Below are 26629 nucleotides of genomic sequence, written 5' to 3'. Positions count from 1 at the left end.
ACAGCTGAGTGAAGATATTGGACTTCATCTGTAATGTACTAAAAGTGTACACTAACAGCTGAGTGAAGATATTGGACTTCATCTGTAATGTACTAAAAGTGTACACTAACAGCTGAGTGAAGATATGGACTTCATCTGTAATGTACAAACAGTGTACACTAACAGCTGAGTGAAGATATGACTTCATTGTAATGTACTAAAAGTGTACACTAACACTGAGTGAAGATAATGACTTCATTTGTAATGTACTAAAAGTGTACACTAACAGCTGAGTGAAGATATTGGACTTCATTTGTAATGTACTAAAAGTGTACACTAACAGCTGAGTGAAGATATTGGACTTCATTTGTAATGTACAAAAAGTGTACACTAACAGCCGAGTGAAGATAATGACTTCATTTGTAATGTACAAAAAGTGTACACTAACAGCCGAGTGAAGATAATGACTTCATTTGTAATGTACTAAATGTGTACACTAAAAGTGTAAAAATTGATTGTTTAAAAAACTTGCAGTTTTATAGTGGTAGTACACATTTATATGTTGTTCAGCTATACAATGATTCAGCTAAAAACAACAACACATATTATATAGAAAAAGGTAGGCACATACACACAGTTAGTACAGTAAAAAGTACTTTGAATGGGATAGTTTGTGATCTGAAAAAAAGAGACCATGAAATAGATTTTGATCAGCAAAAAAAAACAACAATAAATAAATGTCAAACACTAACATGGAATGTTTTGATAAGACAGTTAAATATACATAATGGATAAAAAGTTTGGAAGAAGTTTCTTTGAGTACATATACAGACAGTTTGAACATTCTAGCGCTCATGTAATCACACAATAACTAGCAATACTGATAAACTGTTCAATACAGTAGTAACAGAATTTTATAACTTACAGCAAGATTTTATAACATACGGGTCAAAGTTTACAAATTTTTGGCTCTAAAATTAATGTGTTGATAAAAATAACAGAATAGTCCCAAATAACAGGCTAAATAGAAGATTTTTTTCTTTACAAATTTGCATGTGGTTCTATTGTCTGTAACATAATGTAGAGCAGATCTCTTCACAAAATGAAACACCTGCTGTCTTTTTAGCGAGGCATTTGCTCTAAGTGGGTATCTCATACAGTTTTTTTTATAGTGAAGTACAAAATAGCTGATATAACCTTAACCTAAATTGGACAGAACACATTAAGCAGATGTTAATATATGTTCAGCAGAGGAACAATAAAAAACTTGTTCCGACATTTGATGCAAAAATGAAGTTTAATAGATTTTTTTAAACATTACGTACGGCCTTTGGAATAAATTTTAATGACATGATTTTTTGAGAGAAGTATCCCTGTACTGTATACAAATCATTAAAGCATATTTTGAATAATGATCCCATTTTAGAAAAAGACATCAAACACACAAATGTGTAATATATTTCCAATAGAATGTGTAACATATTTTCAGTAGAATGTGTAAAATATTTCCAGTAGTAAGTGTAAACTAGAGATGCTTTTGAGAAAAGCGCATGTCTCCCACAACTGCCTAATCACCTAAATAGTAAGTCAGTCTTTATATACTGTTTACTTAATCCACATGTGCATGCGCTTTCTTGACACCAAAAGGATGGCGCCGGTTTGGGGGCAAAACTGCGCAAGAAATCCGAGTGTTTTTTGGTAATTCAAGGGCCAAAATTCCGAAGTGCCTAGGCCGATTTGGCTAGTAATAGAATTTGGCCGAGCACTTATTGGCAGACACATTTTGTTGAAGTTTGGTGAAGATCGGATGAGAAATGTTCGACTTAAAGAGTGCAGACAAGCTTTGTGACAGACACACACACACACACAGACAGACAGACTGGAGTAAATCAATATGTCTCCCACATCACTGTGTGGTGGGAGACATAATAAATAAGCAGCATGCATGTAGGTAAATATTGAGCATTATACAGAAAACCATTTAACTGTTGTGAATATAAATAAAATCATTAAAGTTTACTCTCTTTCTGAGGCCGAAAGATTTTACTCCTACCCATCAAGTCTTACTGTAAATGAATATAAGATGAACTGAAATGCAATCACAAATGTTTAACTGGGCAAACCTCAAAATTTGCTTCAAACTATCAAAATTAAGAACATAAGATATACTATCTACAAATGATCTGAAGATCTTTCTTAAATATTTTCTGCTTTTAATTTCTAGTTTGTAACAATTCCACTTATTCAGATTAAACAAAAGGGCCATGATGGCCCTATATCGCTCACCTGTTATCATTGCACTTGAGGACAAGAAGGTCCTCAGAAAAAATATCTAAGTCCAAAGGACAGGAACAACAAAGGAAAGAAATTTAACCAAAAAGAAAAACAAAATTCTTACAAGGTAAAGATATGTCAAAATACACCTAAAAATTGGAGGTACCATCCATGTTGTACCACAGAAAAGTGGTCTCAGTTTTTCCCTACGGCCAATAATAAAAAAGTTACTAAAAATAGGCTATTTACAGTAACGTAAAAGGGAAGTAATTCAAAAGAAAATTATTGTAAGATAACAAAAGAAGGATCTGCCAAATAAATCTGTTAACATAAATGAAATTTCAGATCAGTATCTTCATTAGTTACGGAGATATACCCATTTTAATTTCAAAAATAAAGGGAGGTAATTTGAAATAAAATCAGTCCATAGTTATATACCCTGATTGCCTCGGTCCAACTAATGACAATAATGAAATTTCAAATAAGTCCTGTAAATACTTACTGATTTAAATCCATTTTGACTACAATCAGGGGAGGTAATCAGATATAAAATAACTCTGGAAACTACGAATGGATCTGATTTGTCATGGAATCCAAGATTTATTGTTGTTGAAGATATTTTGGAAGTTTGTATCAAATAAAACCATAAATGAAGTCTCTTTATGGCTGCAAAAGCCAAAATAGCCAATTTTGGACATTTAAGGGGCCATAACTCTGGAACCCATGATGGAATCTGTCCAGTTTAAGAAAGGAACCAAGATCTTGTGGTGATACAAGTTGTGTGCAAGTTTGGTTAAAATCAAATCATAAATGAAGTTGCTATTGTGCAGACAAGGTCAAAATAGCTAATTTTGGCCCTTTCAGGGCCCATAACTCTGGAACCCATTAGGAGATCTGGCTGGATCAATAAAGGAACTGAGATCTTATGGCAACACAAGTTTTGTGCAAGTTTGATTAAATTCAAATCATAAATAAAGCTGCTATTGTGCAGACAAGGGCAAAATAGCTAATTCTGGTCCTTTCAGGGGCCATAACTCTGGAACCCATACTGGAATCTGGTCAGTTCAAGAAAGGAACCAAGATCTTATGGTGATACAAGTTGTGTGCCAGTTTGGTAAAAATGAAATCATAAATAAAGCTGCTATTGTGCAGACAAGGTCAAAATAGCTAATTTTGGCCCTTTCAGGGGCCATAACTCTGGAACCCATAATGGGATCTGGCCAGTTCAAGAAAGGAACCGAGATCTTATGGTGATACAAGTTTTGTGTAAGTTTGGTTAAAATAAAATCATAAATGAAACCACTATCGTGCAGACAAGAAATTGTTGACAGACATACGGACGGATGCATACACGACTGACCACGGACGAAGGGTGATCACAAAAGCTCACCTTGTCACTATGTGACAGGTGAGCTAAAAAGAATATCTTTTTTCAGTGTGCCCAAAACTTCACAATTAATTCCAATTTGTATAATTACTTACAAAATGTTGGTGAAAATATTTTTTAATGTTCCAAAAATAATAAATCTGTGGAGTTGTGTGCACATTTAGCGTGCACAATAGGACTTTAACTGTGACAGTGAATCACTACCAGTATATTGTTTATACTGATATACAGATATGTAACATATTAAGAACCGTGTCCTTGGATTTCTTTGTATAATGAATTCATGTATGAAGACAAAAGAAATAGAATGTAATGTTGGCCATTGTTTTGTTGATCTGAATGCACATATCACCTGAAGAAACTTGTAGACAGCAAAATTTATAAATATATAATATAAAAATACGAACATTTATAACAAAGTGGATAAAAAGCAAGTAATTGTACAATAAATGAATTGTTTATGGCAGTAAATCATTAATTTTGCCTTTTTCTTCCCTTGTTTTAAAACCTTCAAGTCTGGTTCCCCTGTTATAATCCTAAGTTTGGACATCAGTCAACACTGCGTCTGATTGGATGCATAATCTTGAGACTGACCAATGACAAAGTTGCATTAAATGTCTGGTCCTCAATATCAGTTTAGCTAGTTCATTTTAGGTTTTATATAAAGGAAAGCTGAAGACAAAAGTAATGTAAAATCACAACACAACCTTTTTATGTCACAGAAAAGTGTTCACTAACATAAACATAGCAAAGCAACATGTCAAAATAATATCTAAAAAAAAATACATTTGGATTATATCAATACTCACTAGCAGTTGGATAAAAAACACAAAAATAACTGACAACAACATTAACACCACTAACGAGAACAGTAAATATACCAACAAGTCAAATAACAGGCTTTTAAACAAGTTGACATTTTATATAAACGGGCATTGTAAAACTTATAATAAATCTTTTTAACACAGTTATATCACAACTGTTTGTAGACAAAAACCTCCTTATTTGTTTTCCAAGTAGACTTATTTTAATATATGTTAGAATACACTTAAAATGCAATGATGGTAAATTAAACTACTGCCTTCAACATCACAAAACTGAGTTTTAAGACCAGTCTGAGAAAGCAGTTTTGTCATTGGTCAATTTCAAATTTGTGCTCAGAATCAACCAATCACATGCTAGAATTTCTAGACTGGTCTCCAATTGCAGTTTTATAAGAATTGACCCTGGTCTTTAGTCTGTGGGATCCTGTTCATGGATGATTTTTAGCAGGTTTTAAACTTTACTGGTTCCTCTGGGAAAGTTTTCTGTTATCTTAAACAAGAGTACGGCAGAAAAAAAACGAAGAATACGCAACATCCATTTGCCCTACAAAATGTCGTCATTCTAATTAAAACCTAACATATACACAGTACACCAAATATTAGCCCAGATAAATATAAAAATACAAACCAAAAAATACAATTTTTCTTACACAAAACAATAGCAGTTACAGTTGTGCCACTGATAAGGACGACACAGTAAATGAAATGTAGGTACAGGTGTTGTCAGACCTTTGAAGCTCATATAAACAACTTAAACAATTAATGGGCATTTACCCGTAATAAAACAAAAAGGACTGGTAAAGTACATATCAAGTATCTACCATCAAAACAAAAGAATGTGATGGATGCTTAATTAGTAACCTTCTGTTAATTACACAATTATATAGTGTATGTGGCAGAGGTAACAACTCTCACTACCTATTACTAGTCTCGTATAAGTCACACACAAGTGGTAGGTTGTTAGATATATATAACCCTGATTTCATCTGAGTAAACTACAAACAGCTTCTATTCTACAACACAGTATAAAATGACAATGTTTAGACTTTACAATGCTAAATTTCATTTCTGTATTAGCACAGTGATGAAACTTTGCATGAAAGTGCATTCTATAGCTACAAACAGCTGAGCCAATTTTCATTCATGTAAATATGACATAAACAAAGTTATCGCACACTGAACATTTGACGTTTTCTAAGTTTCAGACTGCAAACATTGATGAAAAAAAAGAAGAAAAAGAGTCCTGCCTGTATATTCATTGAGATTTTTGTAATGTCTGCCAAACAACTCTTTCTGAGAAACTGAATTACAACCAATACATGTAGCATACTTGTATGGTTAAAGTTTTATAGATATAAATGAGGAGAACTGGTTAAACCCAAATATATGTAATATTCATTAATTCTGAAGTTAACAATTTTGTTTCTTAAAATAATGAAATAGAATCGAAGGGGTTTATTTTTCAGTTTTTCTTCTTTTTGTTTTATTTTAAATGAATGAGTGGAGAGAATTTTACATTGGTGAAGACTGTTATACAAGTCTGAATGATTGAGATTCTATTTGACATTCTTCTATATCAAGTTGGTCCAATTTTCTCCTGAAATCTTTGTCTTGATTGCCCTTGTCTCAGTCACTGTCACCCTCTGAGTCACTGCGCACGTCTTCTAGCTGTAAAACACAGTGAAAATGTTTTGTCAATAACAATACCATCACAATAATAAAACATTCAATTAATTACACTCAAACCTGTTCATTAATACCAAACTTTGGAGGACTGTTTGTTTGTTGACTTGGTTTGGTTTAGTACTCTTTCCAACAGTGCTTCTTACCTAACCAGTGTACCTGGATTCCATGCCTGGAATATTAACAGATCATAGAAAACTTCCTCACATATATCACAAACAGAAGACAAACAACCTTTAGACATATTGTCTTTAGCCAGTCATCACAGACCTGACTGAACCAATGCAGGGGACATGCTGTCGATCGCCACTTGAGCCATTTGTGACAAAAAATTAAATGTGGCTCCGAAATTTTCTAAGTGGCGAAAATGGCCGGAAGCTATGTCTGTCTACAAAACTATGATTATTGCCAGTTTTAGGAACCAAAAGGTGTGAAAAATCAATCTGTGTAGACAAACAACATCTGTTTTTGAAAGGGAGGAAGCCAATTTGCAAAATTTTTATTTGACCAGGCAGTTAATTGGCGATAATTAGATTATTGAATAACAAACTGGATAATTATAATCATCATTTTGTGCACTTGATACCTTTTCATGAACAATCGGCTGTTAGACAATCTGTAGCAAATTTTCTTTTATCATGTTAGTTGCCGAGGGTTAGTTTGGGTAAAAACAAATAAAAATGCTTTAGATAAGCAGAAATTGTAAGTATTGAATAGATATGATGATAGAGAAGCAATAAAACATAGGTATTTTATCAAAAATTTAATTCTAATTTACATTTTCCATATTTGTCACCCATTTTCGCGACCTTAATTTTTGGAAATTTCTGTCATTTCTGACGAGATTTTTTAGTGCAGTCTTAAATAAAAAGCCAATAAACAGTCTACATTTAAGAAAAATATGAAAACTGTTGCAAAAGGAGCTCATATTTTAAAGTATTTTTCGAGAATAAAACATGCGAAGGCATCGAACCCTACCCACTTACAGGCAATATGCAAAATAAGACACTGCTTAAACAAAATTTCTTCTTTTTTGACATCTTTATTTTAAATATCATGTTCAGAATTTTTTTTATTAAATGGCAGATGTTTATAAAAATGATAATTTTAGATGTTAACAAAAATTGATTTTCTAAATAGCTTTTTAAAGGGTTACTAAGAAATATGTTATAACTACATTAATTTCTTGAGTGGTATGAGTACTTTGATACATATAATGTAGTCCTACAAGAACGTCAATGCTATGCGCTTCGCGGTTGTTGGCCTCATAATTTCATCTTCAGAAAAAGCAGTGGCTGAGAGAAAAAAATTCCCAGTGTGACCCCTGCAATGATTTCTTTAAAAAGTATTGTTGCCTGCCTATTAAACTAACTGGTTAACTACAATTTTCACTTACAAGTTAACCTGCATCATAATTATGTCATTTTCTTGCAAAATAAGTATTCAGTGTTTAACCTTCTTTTCATTACCAATCACACATTGAACATTTTCAAAACTGTACAATATTTATTCACGGGTACGATATCAGCTTCATCACCATAAATAGTGTTATAATGAGAACGACATATCTAGAGCTGTACTGAAAAAGTAATACTGTGAAATCATTAATATTCGTAGGGGACTAATTTTCGTGGATTTCGTGGTTGTCAATCTACAAAATTTAATCCAAATGAACAAGTAAAAGTCCCATTCATTTTATGCTCAAAAGTTGAACATCAAATCCACGAATTCATATCCCCATGAAATAGCCGTTTTGACAAAAACCACAAAATTTCATGCCAATGAAATTAAATGATTTTACAGTACAAAGTCAGAGGCAACAAAGTTTACTCTTCAGGTTTAGGAGACTGAACTCTGGTTTCTACTCTCCTTTCTAGACCCTTAACATGAAGATCTTACTGGAAGGCCTCCATCCTATCTTAGTTTCCAGTTTCCACTGACAAGATTTTTGTGTAAAAATTATGCAAAGATAGGACACAAAGTGAAAATATGACCTTACACAAACTGTTGAAACTCTCTTGAATGAAGAACCTTAAAACTCTTTAGAATTTTGACACCACTTTGAGCAACTGACACAACTACACCAATACTGAAACATTTTTCTCTCTAAAATAAAACAGCAACGTAACAGCATACTTACCCTAAAACTTTAATAGGCAATCCAAAAGAATGATAAATAAATACATAAACAATATTTTATGTGTTACAGTGCAAGATTAAATACCTCTCGAACAGTATTCTCATGAGCGACTGCAAGAGAAAATGTAAAATCTTATGTCTGTGAGAGAAAGATGTAAAAACAAAAACCAAATTTACTTATTATTAAATTATTCCATGCTTCTGAATAGTTTTAACAAAACTGAGTATATCTCCTTTATTTCTTTTCATTCACTGTGAAATTAACAGATATATTTAACTCCAATATTGCAATAACTCACTGACAAAACATGTAATAACATGAGCTGTCTTATAAGAGTGTATATCAAAATCCCCTTGATCAAAATCCCCTCCACTGAAAAATGACTGGGTGTTACAAAATCCCCTTCACACATTTGCAAGGGGTATCATAATCCCCTCTGTGATTAACATTATAGATATATAGATATCAGTGCTCCAAATTATATTATGTTTGCTAAAGGCATTGTATTTATGTGCTTTATGCAATAGACTTTTTAAGTTGTATATAGTTGTATTTGAACTTTATGAAATAAGTAAAAATCACAGAGGGGATTATGATACCCCCTGCAAAAGTATGAAGGGGATTTTGTAACACCCTGTCAGGTTTTAGTGTAGGGGATTTTGATCAAGGGGATTTTGATTGTCTCCCGTCTTATAACAGCACATTTGACTATTCAAAATGTTTGTCAGTAACAAGGCATACTGTCCAAATGAATGACCCTGAAGCAATAAAGCAGAAAAAAGTTCTTACGTCTGTTTCATGATAAAGCATAGGGTTAGAATGAACTAGAAGATGCTTTTGTAGAAAAGTGCATGTTTCCCCCAGTGCATAGTCATATAGTCGATAGGAAACAGGAGCGAAAGTCAAAAAGACACTGATGGTTGGCTGCAATAGGGATCATCTACTTTGCATGCCCAATCATCCCACTAAGTTTCAACATTTTGGGCCTAGTGGTTCTCAAGTTTTGAAGTGGAAACGGATTTCCATGTTCAGGCCCCTGTGACCTTGATCTCTGATCGAGTGACCCCAAAATCAGTAGTGGTCATCTACTCTGCATGTCAAATCATCCTAATAAGTTTCAACATTCTCTGTCAAGTGGTTCTCAAGTTATTGATTGGAAAGTGTTTTCTACATTCAACCCTCTGTGACCTTGACCTTCAAGGAGTGACCCAAAAAAACAATAGGGGTCATCTGCTCTGTAAGTCCTATCATCCTATGAAGTTTGAAGGTTCTAGGTCAAATGGTTCTCAAGTTATTGACCGGAAATGGATTTCCATGTTCTGTCCACTGTGACCTTGACCTTTAACAGAGTGACCATAAAATCAGTAGTGGTCATCTACTCTGCATGACGAATCATCCTATTAAGTTTCAACATTCTCTGTCAAGTGGTTCTCAAGTTATGGATTGGAAAGTGTTTTCTATGTTCATCCCCCTGTGATCTTGACCTTTGATGAGTGACCCCAAAAACAACAGGGGTCATCTACTCTGCATGACAAATCATCCTATCAAGTTTCAACATTCTGGGTCAAGTGGTTCTCAAGTTATTGATCAGAAATAGTTTTCAATGTTCAGGCCCCTTCAGAACCTTAATAAAGTGACCCCAAAAACAATAGTGGCCGCCTACTCCAGAAGCCCTGCCACTCTGAAGTTTGAATTCTAGGTCAAATGGTTGTCCAATTATTGATTGGAATCGAAGTGTGATGGACGGACAGGAGGACGGTTGGACAGGGCAAAAACAGACGTAACTATATAGCTTATGTCTGAATTATTTTGGTTGTTTCATTTCAAAACCTGACAGGTGTTCTGCACTTTGCTCAATTCTCCAAATATCTGTTTGGTCCAGGGGATATAAACTATCACCTTTATTAAATAATATCTGTATCCATGACTAATATCAACCAAGCATGATCTGTTCATTTCAAAGATACATGGTTTGAAAAATTTGTTTGTAAGATGGAGTCTTCCAGCACTTGTGAAATGTAAAAATAAACCAGTCATTGACCACTGATCAAAAATTACTGTGTCATTCAACCTACCCTCTCAGCTAATACTCCAAACTAAAATACAAACATGACCAGAAGAAAGCTGAGCTAGATGAGACAAGGGAGAAGGGGGGGGGAGATAACTACACTACACTAGAAAAGTTATGTTTAACATTCATGTTTAAAACATAGTACACATATGATACAACATAAGCATAATATATTTTGCAGGTAAATGATACAGGTACAATATATAGAAGAATATTACAAAATATTGTGCTGGTTTAGTAGGTCTACTGACTCTACTCTGAGTAATAAACTACATAAAAGTATGTCAATACAATACATACTGTAAAACTATCTGATACTACATGTGCAGTAATATATCATAATTACGTTAGTGCTTCAACTACAGTACATTGTATAAAGAAACTTGACACCGAACCAGAAAAGACCAATCTCAAGTACACAGTCATGGAAGTCCATCAGACTGGGGTTCAAAATTGTATGACCGAGTTTGGAGACCAGTGTCAAAATGCAAGCATCTAATTGGCTAATCCTGATGGTTTTGTTTTCTCTTCTATTTCGGTCTATCGTTTTTCAACAGTATTTCAATTATGTAACACTGGGTGGCAGTGATGGGGGTGCAATCAACCTAACAAGTGTTCCTGGATTCTATACTGGTACTAATCTGTTCTGTACAAGTAAGTGCCACACTTTTATAAATGATAATGTCTATTATCAAGTCATCAAGGAGAACATTTGTCTTGCCAAAGGACTAAACTCACAAACCCGGGATCCGTAGATCTGGCTCTCACTTTTGAACTAAGTGGACAGGTCTGGCTGATCCTAATCACAGTCTTTGAATTAACCAATCATATTTGGACACTGGCCTCCAGGTTAAGTTGTATAACACTTGACCTTACAGTCAAGCTGTAGTAAGTAGTTAGTGAATACTTCCAATGTTGTGAGTTTCTTAACAAGGAACAATTGTTTAAGCAGCCACATGCCATAAAGTTCATAAAACAGTCCTATCCCTTAGTATTTCACATGCATTTCCAACCTCAGAAAACTGTCACATCTAAGGATATTGAGATGTTCTATTTCTGGAAATTATATAATACAGTGCAACAAAATAACACTTAACTGAAACTGATATTCCATTAAAGTCTTATAAGTTTACAAACAAACTTTAAATATGAGATGAGAAAATGTATCATCTTTTAAGTCCAAAGTGTTCTTTAGTTATTGCCAACCCATATCAAATCCATTGATGGACTGAAGAGACATGGTGTGTACAAAATCTGGTCCTGTTAACTTTTGATCTACAAGTGTGAGCCTGAACATGAAGCTAAGAGTCTTAGAGTTACGCATGACATGTTAACTCATTATGAGGAACATTTGTGTAAATTAATACTAAAATCCAGTGTCATCCATCATTACTTTGAACATCTGTGCTGAACTAATTAAAATCTCTTCAAGGATGGAACAGTTATGGTGTGGACACAAAACAGAGAGTGTTAACCTTTGACCTCCAAGGCAAAGTTCACCTTGACTTTTAACTCTTACCCTGCTGAGTTTCTAAAATGGACTACTCTATCTTTAAATTTGGACATTACCATTTATAGTTCATAGGGGTATTCACTGGATTTACTGACTGAACAGCAAACAGTGCAGATCATGATCAGACTGCATGGATCTGCACTGGTCGCAAAGGTAGATTGCTGATAGTATGCTAAGAGTTAAGCTAGGGGTATGGATGTTGAGTATGACATTTTATCTTATTCAATGCAAGTACTTGTGCCAGATAATACTAAAATTTCTTGTTGGATGGATGAAAGGGACAGACAAAGACCCTGATGGCCTTTGACTTACAAGTGTATCCTTGACCTTTGAAATAGGGGTCTGGGTTTTGTGCAACAACACATCACTTTATTGTGAAGAACACCTGTACCAATAAATATTAAAATCCCTTGGAGGATGGCAGAGTTATGGACTAGAGACTTAAGAGACAGTTTATACCATCATAACCCTTGACCTGTAAGTGTGACCTTGAACTTTAAGCTAAGAGTCTAGGATTGGGCATGACAAATTGTCTAATTATGGCAAATATTGTTGTAAAGTAATATTGAAATCCCTATCAAAGTGGTAATAGAGACAATTTATAAACTTTAAACTTCTTTGGCGAGTTTTAAATTTGTCATCAAAAAGCGATTTAGATACAGTATCATCCACTGTCAATTTCAGCCATTCTGGACACCCAAATTTTTTAAAATCTTAGTTTTGACTTCATCTGTTGATGATTTTTGAAACTGTCAGGAAATTTCATTTACCACGGAAGTATCATTTCCTTGTGATAAAAGTCTTGAATTCAAAGATTTTTCATGGGTGAGAATTTAAATGGTTGACCATAAATTATGCATTATTAAAAATGGCTTAAAAATTCATATGGTTCCTACTATCACCCCTTGTGACCTTTAGAATGACTCTGTCTATCCAGGTTTGCCACTGTATTTATAGCATTGTGTAGGAGGGCTGAGGGGTATCCTCTTGTATGCAAGTTATCATAGAGGAAGTTTGTGCATGCCATGTATGTTAATTTCACAGCTGTAAAGATAGTTGGATTTGACAGCTACGGTATCATGCATGTAAGTGAAACTGACTGTTTGATACAAGCTGAGAACAAAAGTGACTGCTTCACAGAAAAAAATAACTGGTTTACTACCGAATTGTGAACATTAATACAACATTAATACAACATTAATACAACGAAACTAAAGAAAAGGCTTAATCATTCTCATCCGCCAACAGAAAAATTTATACCTTAGAAAAACTAGATGACGGAACAGCTTTTAATTTATGCTAAAAATAGAACTTTTAACTGTTACCTAGTGGCAAAATGCTTACAACAAGAGGGCCCTGTCAAGGCTCTATATTGCTCACCTGGCCTAGTTCTTGCCCCAAATAGCCCTATTTGGCCTAGTTTTCATAGGGACAAACATTTTGATCATGTTTTATGTAAAACAGGTAGGTTATTAATCAAGTTTTTCAATGGATCAAGCTAGTGTTTTCGACTTCAGGTACCCCACTTTTGAACTTGGCCTAGATTCATACAGACAAACTGTCGGGCAAAAATTTATAATGGAAAAGTTGCCTCTAAAGTGTTATGAAAGTTTTCCTATGATCTGACGTAATGACCCAGTTTTTTCACAAATGACTCAGTAACAAATTCATTTTGATGTCATCCTAATGTTTAAACAGACAAACATTCCTACCATGTCTCATGAAGATCAGGTAGAAAATGTGGCCTTTTGGATGTTAATAATGTCTTCCTATGAGTTGACTTAGTTACCTAGTTGTTTACCTAGACAATCCAGTTTCAAACTCCACCTATATAGAAAAAGATTCTAACAAGGTTTTATAAAGATCAAGTAAAAATGTGGCCTCTTAAAGTGTTAACAACATTTTTCTATGCTTTGGCCTAGTGACCTCTTTAAATAACTCACATAACCTAATTTTGAACCTGACTTCCACTTCAGACAGACAAACATTCTGACAGACTTTTATAAAGATCAGGTAGTGAATGTGGCCATTAGAGTATTAACAATGTTCTATGATTTGACACAGTGACCTAGTTCAAAACCTCGGGTAACTAAATTTTGAATTTGACCTAGATTTGATACAGACAAACATTCTGACAGAGTTTTATGAAGATAAAACAAATAATATGACCTCTAGAATTAACAATGTCTATCTATGATTTGACCATGTGACCTAATTCTTGGCCTCAGTAACCCAGTTTTGAACTTGACCTTTATTTCATAACTACAAACATTCTGACAAAGTTTCATAAAGATGAGGTAGAATAATAATTTATGTGGCTTCTAGAGTGTTGACAAGGTCAACTATTTATTGACCTAATGACCTAGTTTTTGAGCCCAGATGACCCAGTAAAATAAACTTATTCTGACCAAGTTTTATTGAGGTTCGGCTAAAATTATGACCTCTGGAGTATCAACAGCCAAAATGTTAACAATGGACAATGAACAACAACGGACACAAGGTGATCATTACAGCTCACATTGAGTACTTTGTGCTCAGGTGAGCTGAAAACAAACCCATCAGTAGAACATATCTAGCTTAAATAAACTAGATGTCCACGGGCAACATGTCAAGCCCACCAGTTCTCAAAAGCACTAAGTTTTAACCTTTGATCTCTAAGTATGACCTTGACCTTTGAGGTAGGGGTCTGGGAGTTGAACGCCACACTCTGTCTCATTGAGGCAAACACTTACGCCAAATAAAAAAAAATTGCTTTATGCATGGCAATGTTACAGCCCGGACAAGCTCTATAATGACTTTTGACCCAAAAGTGTGACCTTGACCTTTGACTTAGGGACCCAACATTTACACAAATAGAGGTGAACATTTACCCCATAGAAAAAAAGACTGCTCGATATTTATCAAAGTTATGGCCATGACAAGCTCTAAAATGACCTTTGACCCCTAACTGTGACCTTGACCTTTGAGATAGGAACCTGGGGTTTGCATACGACACTCCATCTCATTGAATTAAACATTAATGCCAAATATAAACAAGATTCCTCAATGCATGTCAAAGTTATGACAAGATTTCACATGACCTTTGACCTCCAACTGTGACCTTGACCTTTGAGATAAGAACCTGAGGTTTTCACATGACACTCCATCTCTATGAGGTCAACATTCATGCCACATATAAACAAGATTGCTCCATGCTTTGATTTTCGAAGTTATGGTCCGGACAAACAAATCCAGAGGGAAGTACACACGGACGCACGCACCCACATGCACCGTACAGCCATTTGACCACCTATGTCAAGCAGACTCTACAAAAAAACTAGTACAGTTAGATTCTGAAAGAACTATCATGATTTTTCAAAAAGCTGTCATGCATTTTTTTCCCCCCACCCCAAAGTCAGCTAAAAATGAAGAATAAATCTATTTTTACCATAATTAAACTGTACAGCGAGAGAATTCTCAAGCCCCAAACAGAAGAGAAAAGAACCATTTGAAGATATCAACTACACAATACACTACGGTACCTTATCTTTGAAAATCTTCTGCAAAGCTATACGCGCAATCATATAACTCCATATTAGATGCAGTATCTGTAATACTATAAGAAGTCCGTTGAAGAAATAATAACAGGCAAACCCATCTAGGGCGGCACTTGACTCAACGGTCGCTGAATAAATCACTCTGTAAACAAAGCAGATTGAAACATATTTAGATATATAAATATAACCATGAACCCATGCACATCATAAGGTTTCTCCTCAAATACCATATACCCCTATATAAACGCCCCAATGCTTATAAACGAAAAAGGGCTTAAATAAAAAAAATAAATTTGGCATACTACAATGCTCAAGGAGTGCGTTTTCATCTTTGTTAGGTCATATGGTGACTTTCAGGAGTGTTAATATACGGGTATACGGTACCATATGGATATAATAGTGCTCATTTTACCTTATCATGAACGAGACTTCGGTATGCAATTCTAGCTATCATATACGTCCATATTAGATGTAGAATTTGTAGGGTAAGCAGTAAGCCAATAAACACATAATGGGCAAACCAAGACCCAACAATTTGATTGGCTTCGATGATGGCTGAATATAAAGCTCTGCAAGAAAAGAAACAGATATTAATACCATTTCTGATAACAAATATACAGCAAACCCTGTTTATAACGACCTCCTTTGGGGAAAGATAAACAAGCGGTCTTTACTTCAGTTAACTTTAAAAACAGGTACAGTTTACATGTAAAAGAGAAAAAAAGTCATCTTTCAAAGCAGTATCTAGCGTTACTTGTGTACCTTTAATTGGCAGGTGGTCTTTGAAACATGTTTGATGGTTAAAAAATAATTACACCCTTCAGGAAAAATAGTTTATTCATCATTTTGTAAAAATGTTGTTTTTTGTGATTATATTTCACTAATACTTGATAAAGCTTAGTTTGACTTTCTCATAGATGAACATGGTTTAAAGGATACAGTTCTTAACATCTGTCCCTGGCCATGCATCCTTAAGTAAGGCTTTCAGAAGGAAGCCACTTCGTACTTTAACACAATATTTGGAACAATTTTCTGAGAAGCTGACTAGAAATTTAAGCCATTTCTATTTGTTCTTTTATAATTCTAATGAAAACTCTTTCCACAAATTTTATTGCAAAAGAAATGCACAAAGCAAAGGGAATGTATGAGACCTTTCTAAAACATTCAAGGGTTCAAATAGTGTTAGATGAAAATGAAAGCTGAAAAAAAAACAGCCCTTCTGTTATTCATGAAAAAATGCAGCCCATGCAGATTAACCTATATATTGGCTCATGTTTCTTAGAATTTCTGACTTTTATTTCAGTAGAACGTGATATTTTCATTCAGGTCAAGAATAGGCAATCAACTGGCAGCACAGTCTTTTTTTAAATTCCAGTCATATTATGGGTCTGGAGATAAAAGCTGTTAAAAATAGCACCAGGTTTCAGAATGTCAATGTAAAACAACAGCACCACCTTGCAGGTGCCGACGGTCATCTGATTTTTTTGTATAATAGAACAAGAGGGCCAAGATGGCCCTAGGTCACTCACCTGAGAAACATACCATAAATAGTGTAAACATGTTTGACCTAGTGATTTCATGGAAACAAACATTCTGACCAGTTTTCATTAAAATTGGACCAAAAATGTGGTCTAATAAGTGTAAACAAGTATTTTCTTCAATTTGACCTAGTGACCTAGTTTTTGAGCAAAGATGGTCTACATTCGAACTTGACCTAGATCTGATCAAGGCAATCATTCTGACCAAATTTCATCAACCTCAATAAAAAAATACAGCCTCTATCACATACAAAATGTTTTTCTTTGATTTGTCCTAGCGACCTAATATTTGACCCCAGATGACCCATATTCAAACTTGACCTTAATTTCATCAAGGCTATCATTCTAACAAAATTTCAAGAAGATCAATTGAAAAATACAGTCTCTATCACATGCACAAGGTTTTTCTTTGACTTGACCTAGTGACCTAGTTTTTGACCACAGATGACCCATATTCTAATTTGACCTAGATTTCATCAAGGCAATCATTCTGACTAAAATTTATGAATATCCAGTGAAAAATGCAGACCCTATTGCGTACATAAGGGTTTTCTTTAATTTGACTGGGTGACCTAGTTTTTGAGCCTAGATGACCCATATTCAGACTAGACCTAGATTTCATCCAGACAAACATCCTGATCAAATTTCATGAAGATCCAGTATAAAATGCAGCCCCTATTGCATACACAAGGTTTTATTTTGATTTGACCTAGTGACCTAGATTTTGACCCCAGATGACCCATATTCAAATATGACCTAGATTTCATCAAGGCAATCATTCTGACCAAAAGTCATGAAGATAAATTGAATAAGAGGGCCAAGATGGCCCTAGGTCGCTCACCTGAGAAACACACCATAACAGTGTAAACATGTTTGACCTAGTGATTTCATGGAAACAAACATTCTGACCAGTTTTCATTAAGATTGGACCAAAAATGTGGTCTAATAAGTGTAAACAAGTATTTTCTTCAATCTGACATAGCCAAGATGACCTTCATTCGAACTTGACCTAGATTTGATCAAGGCAATCATTCTGACCAAATTTCATCAACTTCAATTGAAAAATACAGCCTCTATCACATAGAAAACGTTTTTATTTGATTTGTCCTAGCGACCTAGTTTTGGACCCCAGATGACCCATATTCAAACCTGACCTTAATTTCATCAAGGCTATCATTCTGACCAAATTTCATGAAGATAATTTGAGAAATACAGTCACTATTGCATACACAAGGTTTTTCTTTGATTTGACCTAGTGACCTAGTTTTTGATCATAGATGACCCATATTCTAACTTGACCTAGATTCCATCAAGGCAATCATTCTGACCAAATTTCATGAAGATCAATTGAAAAATACAGTCTCTATTGCAAACACAAGGTTTTTCTTCAATTTGACCTAGCCAAGATGACCTACATTCGAACTTGACCTAGATTTGATCAAGGCAATCATTCTGACCAAATTTCATCAACTTCAATTGAAAAATACAGCCTCTATCACATACAAAACGTTTTTATTTGATTTGTCCTAGCGACCTAGTTTTGGACCCCAGATGACCCATATGCAAACCTGACCTTAATTTCATCAAGGCTATCATTTTGACCAAATTTCATGAAGATCAACTGAGAAATACAGTCTCTATTGCATACACAAGGTTTTTCTTTGATTTGACCTAGTGACCTAGTTTTTGATCATAGATGACCCATATTCTAACCTGACCTAGATTCCATCCAGGCAATCATTCTGACCAAATTTCATGAAGATCAATTGAAAAATACAGTCTCTATTGCGTACACAAGGTTTTTCTTTGATTTGAACTAGTGACCTACTTTTTGACCCCAGATGACCCATATTCAAACATAACCTAGATTTCATCAAGACAATCATTCTGACCAAATTTCATTAAAATCAATTGAAAACTACAGCCTCTATCACATACACAAAATGTTTCTATAATTTGACCTAGCGACCTAGTTTTTGACCCCAGATGACCCATATTCAAACTCAACCTATACTTCATCAAGACAATCATTCCAACCAAATTTCATGAAGATCAATTGAAAAATACATTCTCTATCGCATTCACAAGGTTTTTCTTTGATTTGACCTAGTGACCTAGTTCTGGACCCCAGAATACCCATTTTCGAATTTGGCCTAGATTTCATCAAGGTAATCATTCTGACAAAATTTCATTAAGATCAGTTGAAAAATACAGCCTCTATCACATACACAAGCTAAATGTTAACAGACAGACAGACAGACGCCGGACGCCGGACATCGAGCGATCACAAAAACTCACGGTGAGCTAAAAATTGTCCTACCCATGATTTTCTAAGTCCAAAAAGGGCCATAATTCTTGCAAAAAGCAGGATAGATTTATGTTTCTTGATATACAGAGTCAGCTTATGATGGTGAACAACTGTTGCAAGTTTCAAAGCAATAGCTTTGATAGTTTAGGAGAAAAGTTGACCTAAACATAAAACTTAACAAATAAATCTGATATTTTCTAAGTCCAAAAGGGGCCATAATTCTTGCAAAAAGCAGGATGGAGTTATGTTTCTTGCTGTACAGGGTCAGCTATTGATGGTGAACAAGTGTTGCAAGTTTCAAAGTAACACCTTTGATAGTTTAGGAGAAAAGCTGACCTAAACATAAAACTTAACAAGAAATCTGATATTTTCTAAGTCCAAAAGGGGCCATAATTCTTGCAAAAAGCAGGATGGAGTTATGTTTCTTGCTGTACAGGGTCAGCTATTGATGGTGAACAAGTGTTGCAAGTTTCAAAGTAACACCTTTGATAGTTTAGGAGAAAAGCTGACCTAAACATAAAATTTAACCAGGCAACGCCGACGCCAATGCCGACACCGATCAAGTGATGACAATAACTCATCATTTTTTTTTCAAAAAATCAGATGAGCTAAAAATGTGTAGTAAATCAGAAGTATTTGTATCTGTCTTAACTTGCTCTTCACAAGTAGCTGAAAACTACACATGGTAAGGAGGTGGAGAAAAAGACATACGGATAACTTCCCCGCATGGTAAGGAGGTAGTGACAAAGACACACTTGATAACTTCCCCACATGGTAAGGTGGAGAAAAAGATATCTTGATTACTTCCCCACATGATAGGGAGGTGGAGACGAAGACATACTGACAATATCCTCACATTATAAAGAGGTGGAGAAAAAGATATAATGACAACTTCCCCACATGGTAAACAGGTGGAGAACAAGATGTTTAGTACTATGTTTTTGACCTAATCATCACAGAGAATACTTATCAAACACTGATGAAAGCTAAAGGGAGACAACTTCAGATCATCATTCAAATATCAGTTTTCTCAAAACATGTAAGAAGTCGGTGAAGAATAAAGAACCATAAAGTGATATCACTGAAGTTATTACATTATGAATTTTATCCTACATTAAAGCTTAATTTGTGCTATGTATAATTAAATTAGTGCTACTGTAAAACCCCATTCACTCAAGGTGGCAATGGGCTTTTGCTGGGTTTAACATCAAACCAATATAATTATAAGTCAGATGGTGACTTTCTGACTTTTCACTATGGAGAAAGACCTGAGGTGACCCTACAAGCATTATTTCAGGCAAGAGCCTGCACCTGGGTAGAACCACAAGGCAGCAGGATGGATCCTACACATAAAAGAATTCTAAATCCCAAGTGAGATTCAGAGGTAGCAACCTTAACAATTCACCTACAGAGACCCTTCTTTATTTGAGCCGTGCCGAGAAAACCAACATAGTGGCTCTGCGACCAGCATGGATCCAGACCAGCCTGCACATCCACGCAGTCTGGTCAGGATACATGCTGGTCGCTTACAGTTTCTCCAACTCCAACAGGCTTTAAAAGCGAACAGGATGGATCCTGACCAGACTGCAGTTTTCTCATGGCGTGGCTCATTTAATTTTTTTCTTGATGAACTAGCCAAGTTGACTAAAACATACTAAAATTTTGTTTTTCAGCTCTAAGCAGAGTCACTTAAACTGTGTAACTAGCCGAAAGGGTACATTATGTCACACCTGTATTAATTACATGGCAAAAGAGATCAAGAACTTTTAAAAGATTTATTTTAAACTGAAGGGATGCAACATACAATTCTAATGTACAAGTGGTTTAGTGAATCGACAGTATTTCTATTCCAGCTACCACAGATAATTTCATAGAAAACTGTAATTATAGTCTCTCATTGTTAATTGTTTACAATGAAGCATACAATCCATAACCACTCAGTTTCGATATAACATAGAATCCACTTTCACTAGCATTGTAAAGCTGAAATTTGTCTCATCATCTCATTTTTGGAGAAAAAAAAAGAGTTTTAAAAACCAACAAGAACATGATTTTTTGTTTGTTTTGTTTTGTTTTAAGTAAGAACAACTTTACTTGGATAGTATCTGCATCCCTCGCTGGGCTTCAAACCTACAGCAGGGAAGGGTAACTCATCAAAGGCTAATGACCTAAACCAGTCTGCTGACCTAAACCACTAAACCAGTCTGTTGACCTAAACCACTAAACCAGTCTGTTGACCTAAACCACTAAACCAGTCTGCTCTGGGAAAGACTGCATTCTGAACTTTGAGCTGAGGAAACTTTCAAATTAATAATTTTTGTGAAAGCAGACACAGTCATACTGGAACAACTTTGAATTTTATATATTGGTTTTTGGAACATGATACATTTGTATGATATTAAATTCTGCAATGGCAGTAAACATATCCCGTGTTCCTCGATTCCACACAAGTACTGACCTTTTAAAGACCATCCTTCTAAATAAAAAAGGAAAACTCGGTATTCTGATAAAAATTTGATGAGACGACCCAATTTTGTGAATTTCATGGTTGCCAGAAATCATGAAATTTAAACATTATTTAATCTTACAAATTTATAATCCAACAGTGCATGTCCCTACCAGAAAAACCTGTTTTTGCCAAAGCAAACAGCTGTCTTTGCTAAAACATGAAATCTTATAAGAACAAAAATGGTTTTCCAGTGTGAGGATTCAATTTCTTTATTGCCACAACCAATCTTGTAAATAACCAAAGTTGCCACAGTTGTTATATAAAGTGCTTGAATTGTCCTGCAAAAGCAATGTAACATACAAAAAGAAAGCATGCGAAAAAAAGCAATTATATGTTAACCATCTTGCCTCAGTTCTAGCTCGTTGTTAGGTGGGATCCCTGCAATACCAACAAAAAATAAGCATATATAGTCATATTAAGTATAATGTGATAAAGATCTTGTCACAGCCAATCAGAACTCTGGTTAAAATACTTTCATCAATGAAGGAGATAGATGCTGGATTTTGGGACCATTTAAATATTATATACATACAAATATTCAACCATGTACCATACTGAAAGTCTAGAGTGTTGTCAGTCCAAAATGCAATTCCATAGCATATCACCTGCTTAGTAAGCTAAATTATATTGCTCTAATTACCCTCTCACTCAAAGTGCTGGACTGGTAAAATATTTTGATAACTAAACTAGATAATAATTTATGTGTTCATAAAACACTGATACCCCTTCCCCTCCCCTTCCTGTCTAGGTGAAATATTCTTTATGATATATGCAACATAAACTTTTCTGCCCTTTTCATGCATATTTTTGCATATTTTTGACTAAGTCAAGGACCATAACTCTTGTCTGGCCTAGTGAAATCTCAAAATAAGACCAAGGTGCACACCTTCACATACTGAATAAATTTCTTATAATGTTTCATAATCCTAGGTCAAATACTTTTTAAGGTACATGCGACACAAACTTCAAATACATATTTTTTACTAAGTCAAGGGCCATAACTCTGGTCTGACTGTGTGAAATACCAAATAAAATACCAGGGGCACAACTTTACATGCTGAATGACAATCCTGTGGGGTTTGTTGACTCTGGGTCAAATACTTTGAGATAAGCACAACAAAAATTCTGAAATTCTGACGTGAGTGGTGGGGTGGGGGGGGGGGGGGGGGGGGGGGGGGGGGGAGATGAAGATGGACTGACAAGGGCAACTAAATGCCCCCAAAAAATCACATCATTCAAATGATTGTATCTTTCTTTCTGTCAATATCTGTATTTTTTTAAAATTAAATCAGCTTTAAAGTTTCACCAAGCTGAATGATGGCAGTTTCAAAACATTGAAATTTCCACTTTATAAAGACTTGTTTAGCCCGAGCCTGACTGACTGAGACAATATTCTATACAGTGGATGCTTACAACTGTAAGGTAACTCGTTCAATACGTGCTGTCTTATATCTGTGCTATGTCATTTGCCTGCTTCCTAACTGATAAGCTGTGACCCATTTATACTGCTAAGACTGTAAATAATTTTAATATTAATTACAGCTATCTGTGAGGTGGATTCGTACCCCTACCACACGCTTGTCTGAAACGCTGCTTGCTTTTAAGAACTGCTTTAAACACAATGCATCAGATTCCATTCATTAAGTCATGGTTATTGTATTTAATGTGAAATATTAAGTACAAAAAGGGGACTATTCTAAAACTATTCAAGATACTTATTGTACTCTATCAATGTACCAAGATACAATAATATCTATCTGTGGAGGCAAAGTGATTATCTTAAATGTAAAACACTATTAACTTAAAAGAACAGTAGACAATGCCAAAATTGTTCCAAGGCAGAGTTATGGTTCCTGTGCTTGAGGACTTCCTCTCATTGCCATCTTTTCTACAAAAGGGGGATAATTCTAAAATTATTCATGACAGGGTTACAGTTAGTCAGCTTTTGTTTTAAATGATATGAAATGGACATTCGGACGGACTCGCTGATGCGACAAAGTGATCCTAATAAAGCCACAAAAACTTAATTTGAGGTTGTATAGTATTTCTCTGTAAGATATAGTAGATGTATTCAGTGGCAGGTTGACTAGATATTTTGTTAATTTTGCAAAAACTTGATACAGCAACTCAGCAGTCAGATACCTTTATGCTATCTAATTTTTCTATACTATCGGCAGTAAATATTTTCTTTATATAACTTTGATGACAAATGTGAAGATCCAAACATTTTCAAAAATAACAACATGCAGATGTATTGTATTATCGCCCAGACAGTAATTTTTATATGGAAAATTCAACAATTTGTCACAATTCCATGATATTCTGATAAATGATAAAAATCTTTTCTTTTTGTTACATCATTCTGTATGTTATATGTATATTTAAAATTTACTTCATTTTTTTCTGATTTTCTAAAGTACTTTTATTACACATGTTGAATTTTGACCATAGTTTTGTCAGTGGAGATAACTGAAACATCACGTAGGACCTTTTGAGTTGAAACATTTACTGCTTTCAATTTCAGCTAAACAGATACTATACTACCATGATTAAAAACTGCCATACCCATCAAATGGCTAAAACAGCAAGATATGCAAAATAAGATAAAATTTACCAAAATAAGAGCTGTTTGTAAAACTTGTATGCCCCCTGCCCGCACCCCCCTCCCATGCTGGATTGTCCTATTTTAAGACCCGTGATCATTATGAGCTTGACCTACTTACCCTCAAAACATCAGGGGTCATCAAGGTCATAAGCCCATTCATGCTATCAAGTTTGAAGATACTTGGTCAAGTGATTCTCAACTTACTGAGCATAAACAGCAAACATAAAAGAGGTCATCTACCCAATAAGGCTAACAACTCTGAAGGGTCTTGGTCCAGTGGTTCTCAAGTAACCGAGTAGAAATGGTTTTCAATGTTCACGTCCCTATGTGACCTTGACCATGGACCTACTGACCCAAAAAACAATAGGAGTCATCTACTTCATAAGCCTAATCATGCAGTCAGGTATCAAGCTTCTATGTCAAGTGGCTCTAAAGTTATTGCATGGAAACCATTTTTCAAGGTTCAGGCCCCTGTGACCTTGACCTTTGACCTACTGAATCCAAAAATAGTAGGGGTCATCTATTTCATAAACCCAATCATGCTATCAGGTTTGAAGGTTCTGGGTCAAGTGGTTCTCAAGTTTTTGAGCGGAAACTGTTTTTCAAGGTTCAGGCCCCTATGACCTTGACCTCTTGACCACAAAAACAATAAGGGTCTTCTACTTAATAAGCTAAATCATGTTACCAAGTTTGAATATTCTGGTTCAAGTAGTTCTCAAGTTATTGGGCAGACACCTTTCTGTCTATTGACAAACCAACCAACTGACAGCTGCAAAGCAGTATACCCCTGCTTCTTTAAAAGCGGGGGGAGGGGGGCAAATAAAAAAAACAAGAGGGTCATGATGACCCTGGATCCCTCACCTGAGTAATATGAGCTACATATTTCAAATGTCGAACTGATGATTTTTAGAATTTTTTTGGAAGATTTTCCGATGTACAATCAAGTAACCCCTGGGGCTGGGTCAGTTTTACCCCGGGGGTCATGATTTGAACAAAGTTTGTAGAAGTCTACTAGGCAATGTTACATATCAAATATCTAAGATCTAGGCCTTCTGGTTTATTTTTAGCAAATTTATGAAGACTTCCCTATGTACAATCAAGTAACCCCTGGGGCTGGGTCAATTTGACCCTGGGGGGTCAAGATTTGAACAAATTTTGTAGAGGTCCACTAGGCAATGTTACATGTCAAATATCTAAGCTCTAGGCCTTCTGGTTTATTTTTAGAAAATTTTGAAGATTTTCCTATGTACAATCAAGTAACCCCATGGGGCGGGGTCAATTTGACCCCGGGGGTCATGATTTGAACAAATTTTGTAGAAGTCTACTAGGCAATGCTACATATCAAATATCTAAGCTCTAGACCTTCTGGTTTATTTTTAGAAAATTTTTGAAGATTTTCCTATGTAAAATCAAGTGACCCCTGGGGCGGTGTCAATTTTGACCCCGGGGGTCATAATTTGAACAAATTTTGTAGAGGTCCACTAGGCAATGCTACATGTTAAATATCTAAGCTCTAGGCCTTCTGGTTTATTTTTAGAAAATTTTTGAAAATTTACCTACGTAAAATCAAATGACCCCTGAGTCGGGGTCAATTTTGACCCCGGGGGTCATGATTTGAACAAATTTTGTAGAGGTCCACTAGGCAATGCTACATGTCAAATATCTAAGCTCTAGGCCTTCTGGTTTATTTTTTTAAAAAAAATTTGAAGATTTTCCTATAGAAATCAATGTAAAATCAAGTGACCCCTGGGGTGGGGTCAATTTTGACCCCGGGGTCATGATTTGAACAACTTTAGTAGAGGTCCACTAGGCAATGCTACACATCAAATATCTAAGCTCTAGAGCTTCTGGTTTTTGAGAAGAAGATTTTTTAAGATTTTCCTATGTAAAATCATATGACCCCTGGGGCGGGGTCAATTTTGATCCCGGAGTCATGATTTGAATAAACTTGGTAGAGGTCCACTAGGGAATGCTTCACACCAAATATCTAAGCTCTAGAGCTTCTGGTTTTTGAGAAGAAGATTTTTAAAGTTTTTCCTTTCGGTTGCCATGGCAACCAGAGTTCGGCATGGAATTCAATTCTTTGAATAATTTTTGTAGAGCTTTACCCAAGGAACATTCCTGTGAAGTTTGGATGAAATTGGCCTAGCGGTTTATGAGGAGATGTCGTTTAAAGTAAAAGTTTATGGACGGACAACAGACCAAGGACGCCGGACGGTGAACGATCACAATAGCTCACCCTGAGCCTCTGGCTCAGGTGAG

The 26629-nt window shown here is 35.2% G+C and overlaps 1 protein-coding gene across 5 annotated transcripts in view; it reads right to left on the bottom strand.

Moving 5' to 3' along the window:
• Positions 1 to 199: 199 nt before the first annotated feature.
• LOC123531411 (ceramide synthase 2-like) overlaps positions 200 to 26629 on the bottom strand; it is a 60303-nt gene continuing 33873 nt past the window's right edge. The window contains exons 9-10 of one of the 5 annotated variants that reach the window (XM_045312341.2): positions 15820 to 15976; positions 200 to 6132 (exon numbers count right to left, since the gene is read on the bottom strand). In XM_045312341.2, the coding sequence (XP_045168276.1) occupies positions 6091 to 6132; positions 15820 to 15976 (199 nt within the window). In that variant the 3' untranslated portion in view covers positions 200 to 6090. Of the gene's footprint in view, positions 6133 to 15392; positions 15550 to 15819; positions 15977 to 22109; positions 22141 to 23175; positions 23277 to 26629 lie in introns of those variants that run through there. The other 4 variants (XM_045312339.2, XM_045312342.2, XR_006682419.2 and 1 more) reach the window with 4 other exon arrangements.

The sequence above is a fragment of the Mercenaria mercenaria genome, chromosome 11 (genome assembly GCF_021730395.1).
Source record: "Mercenaria mercenaria strain notata chromosome 11, MADL_Memer_1, whole genome shotgun sequence".
Lineage (NCBI taxonomy): Eukaryota > Metazoa > Mollusca > Bivalvia > Venerida > Veneridae > Mercenaria > Mercenaria mercenaria.
Note: the sequence above shows the minus strand (reverse complement) of the source record. Positions and strands in the feature narration are given on the sequence as shown.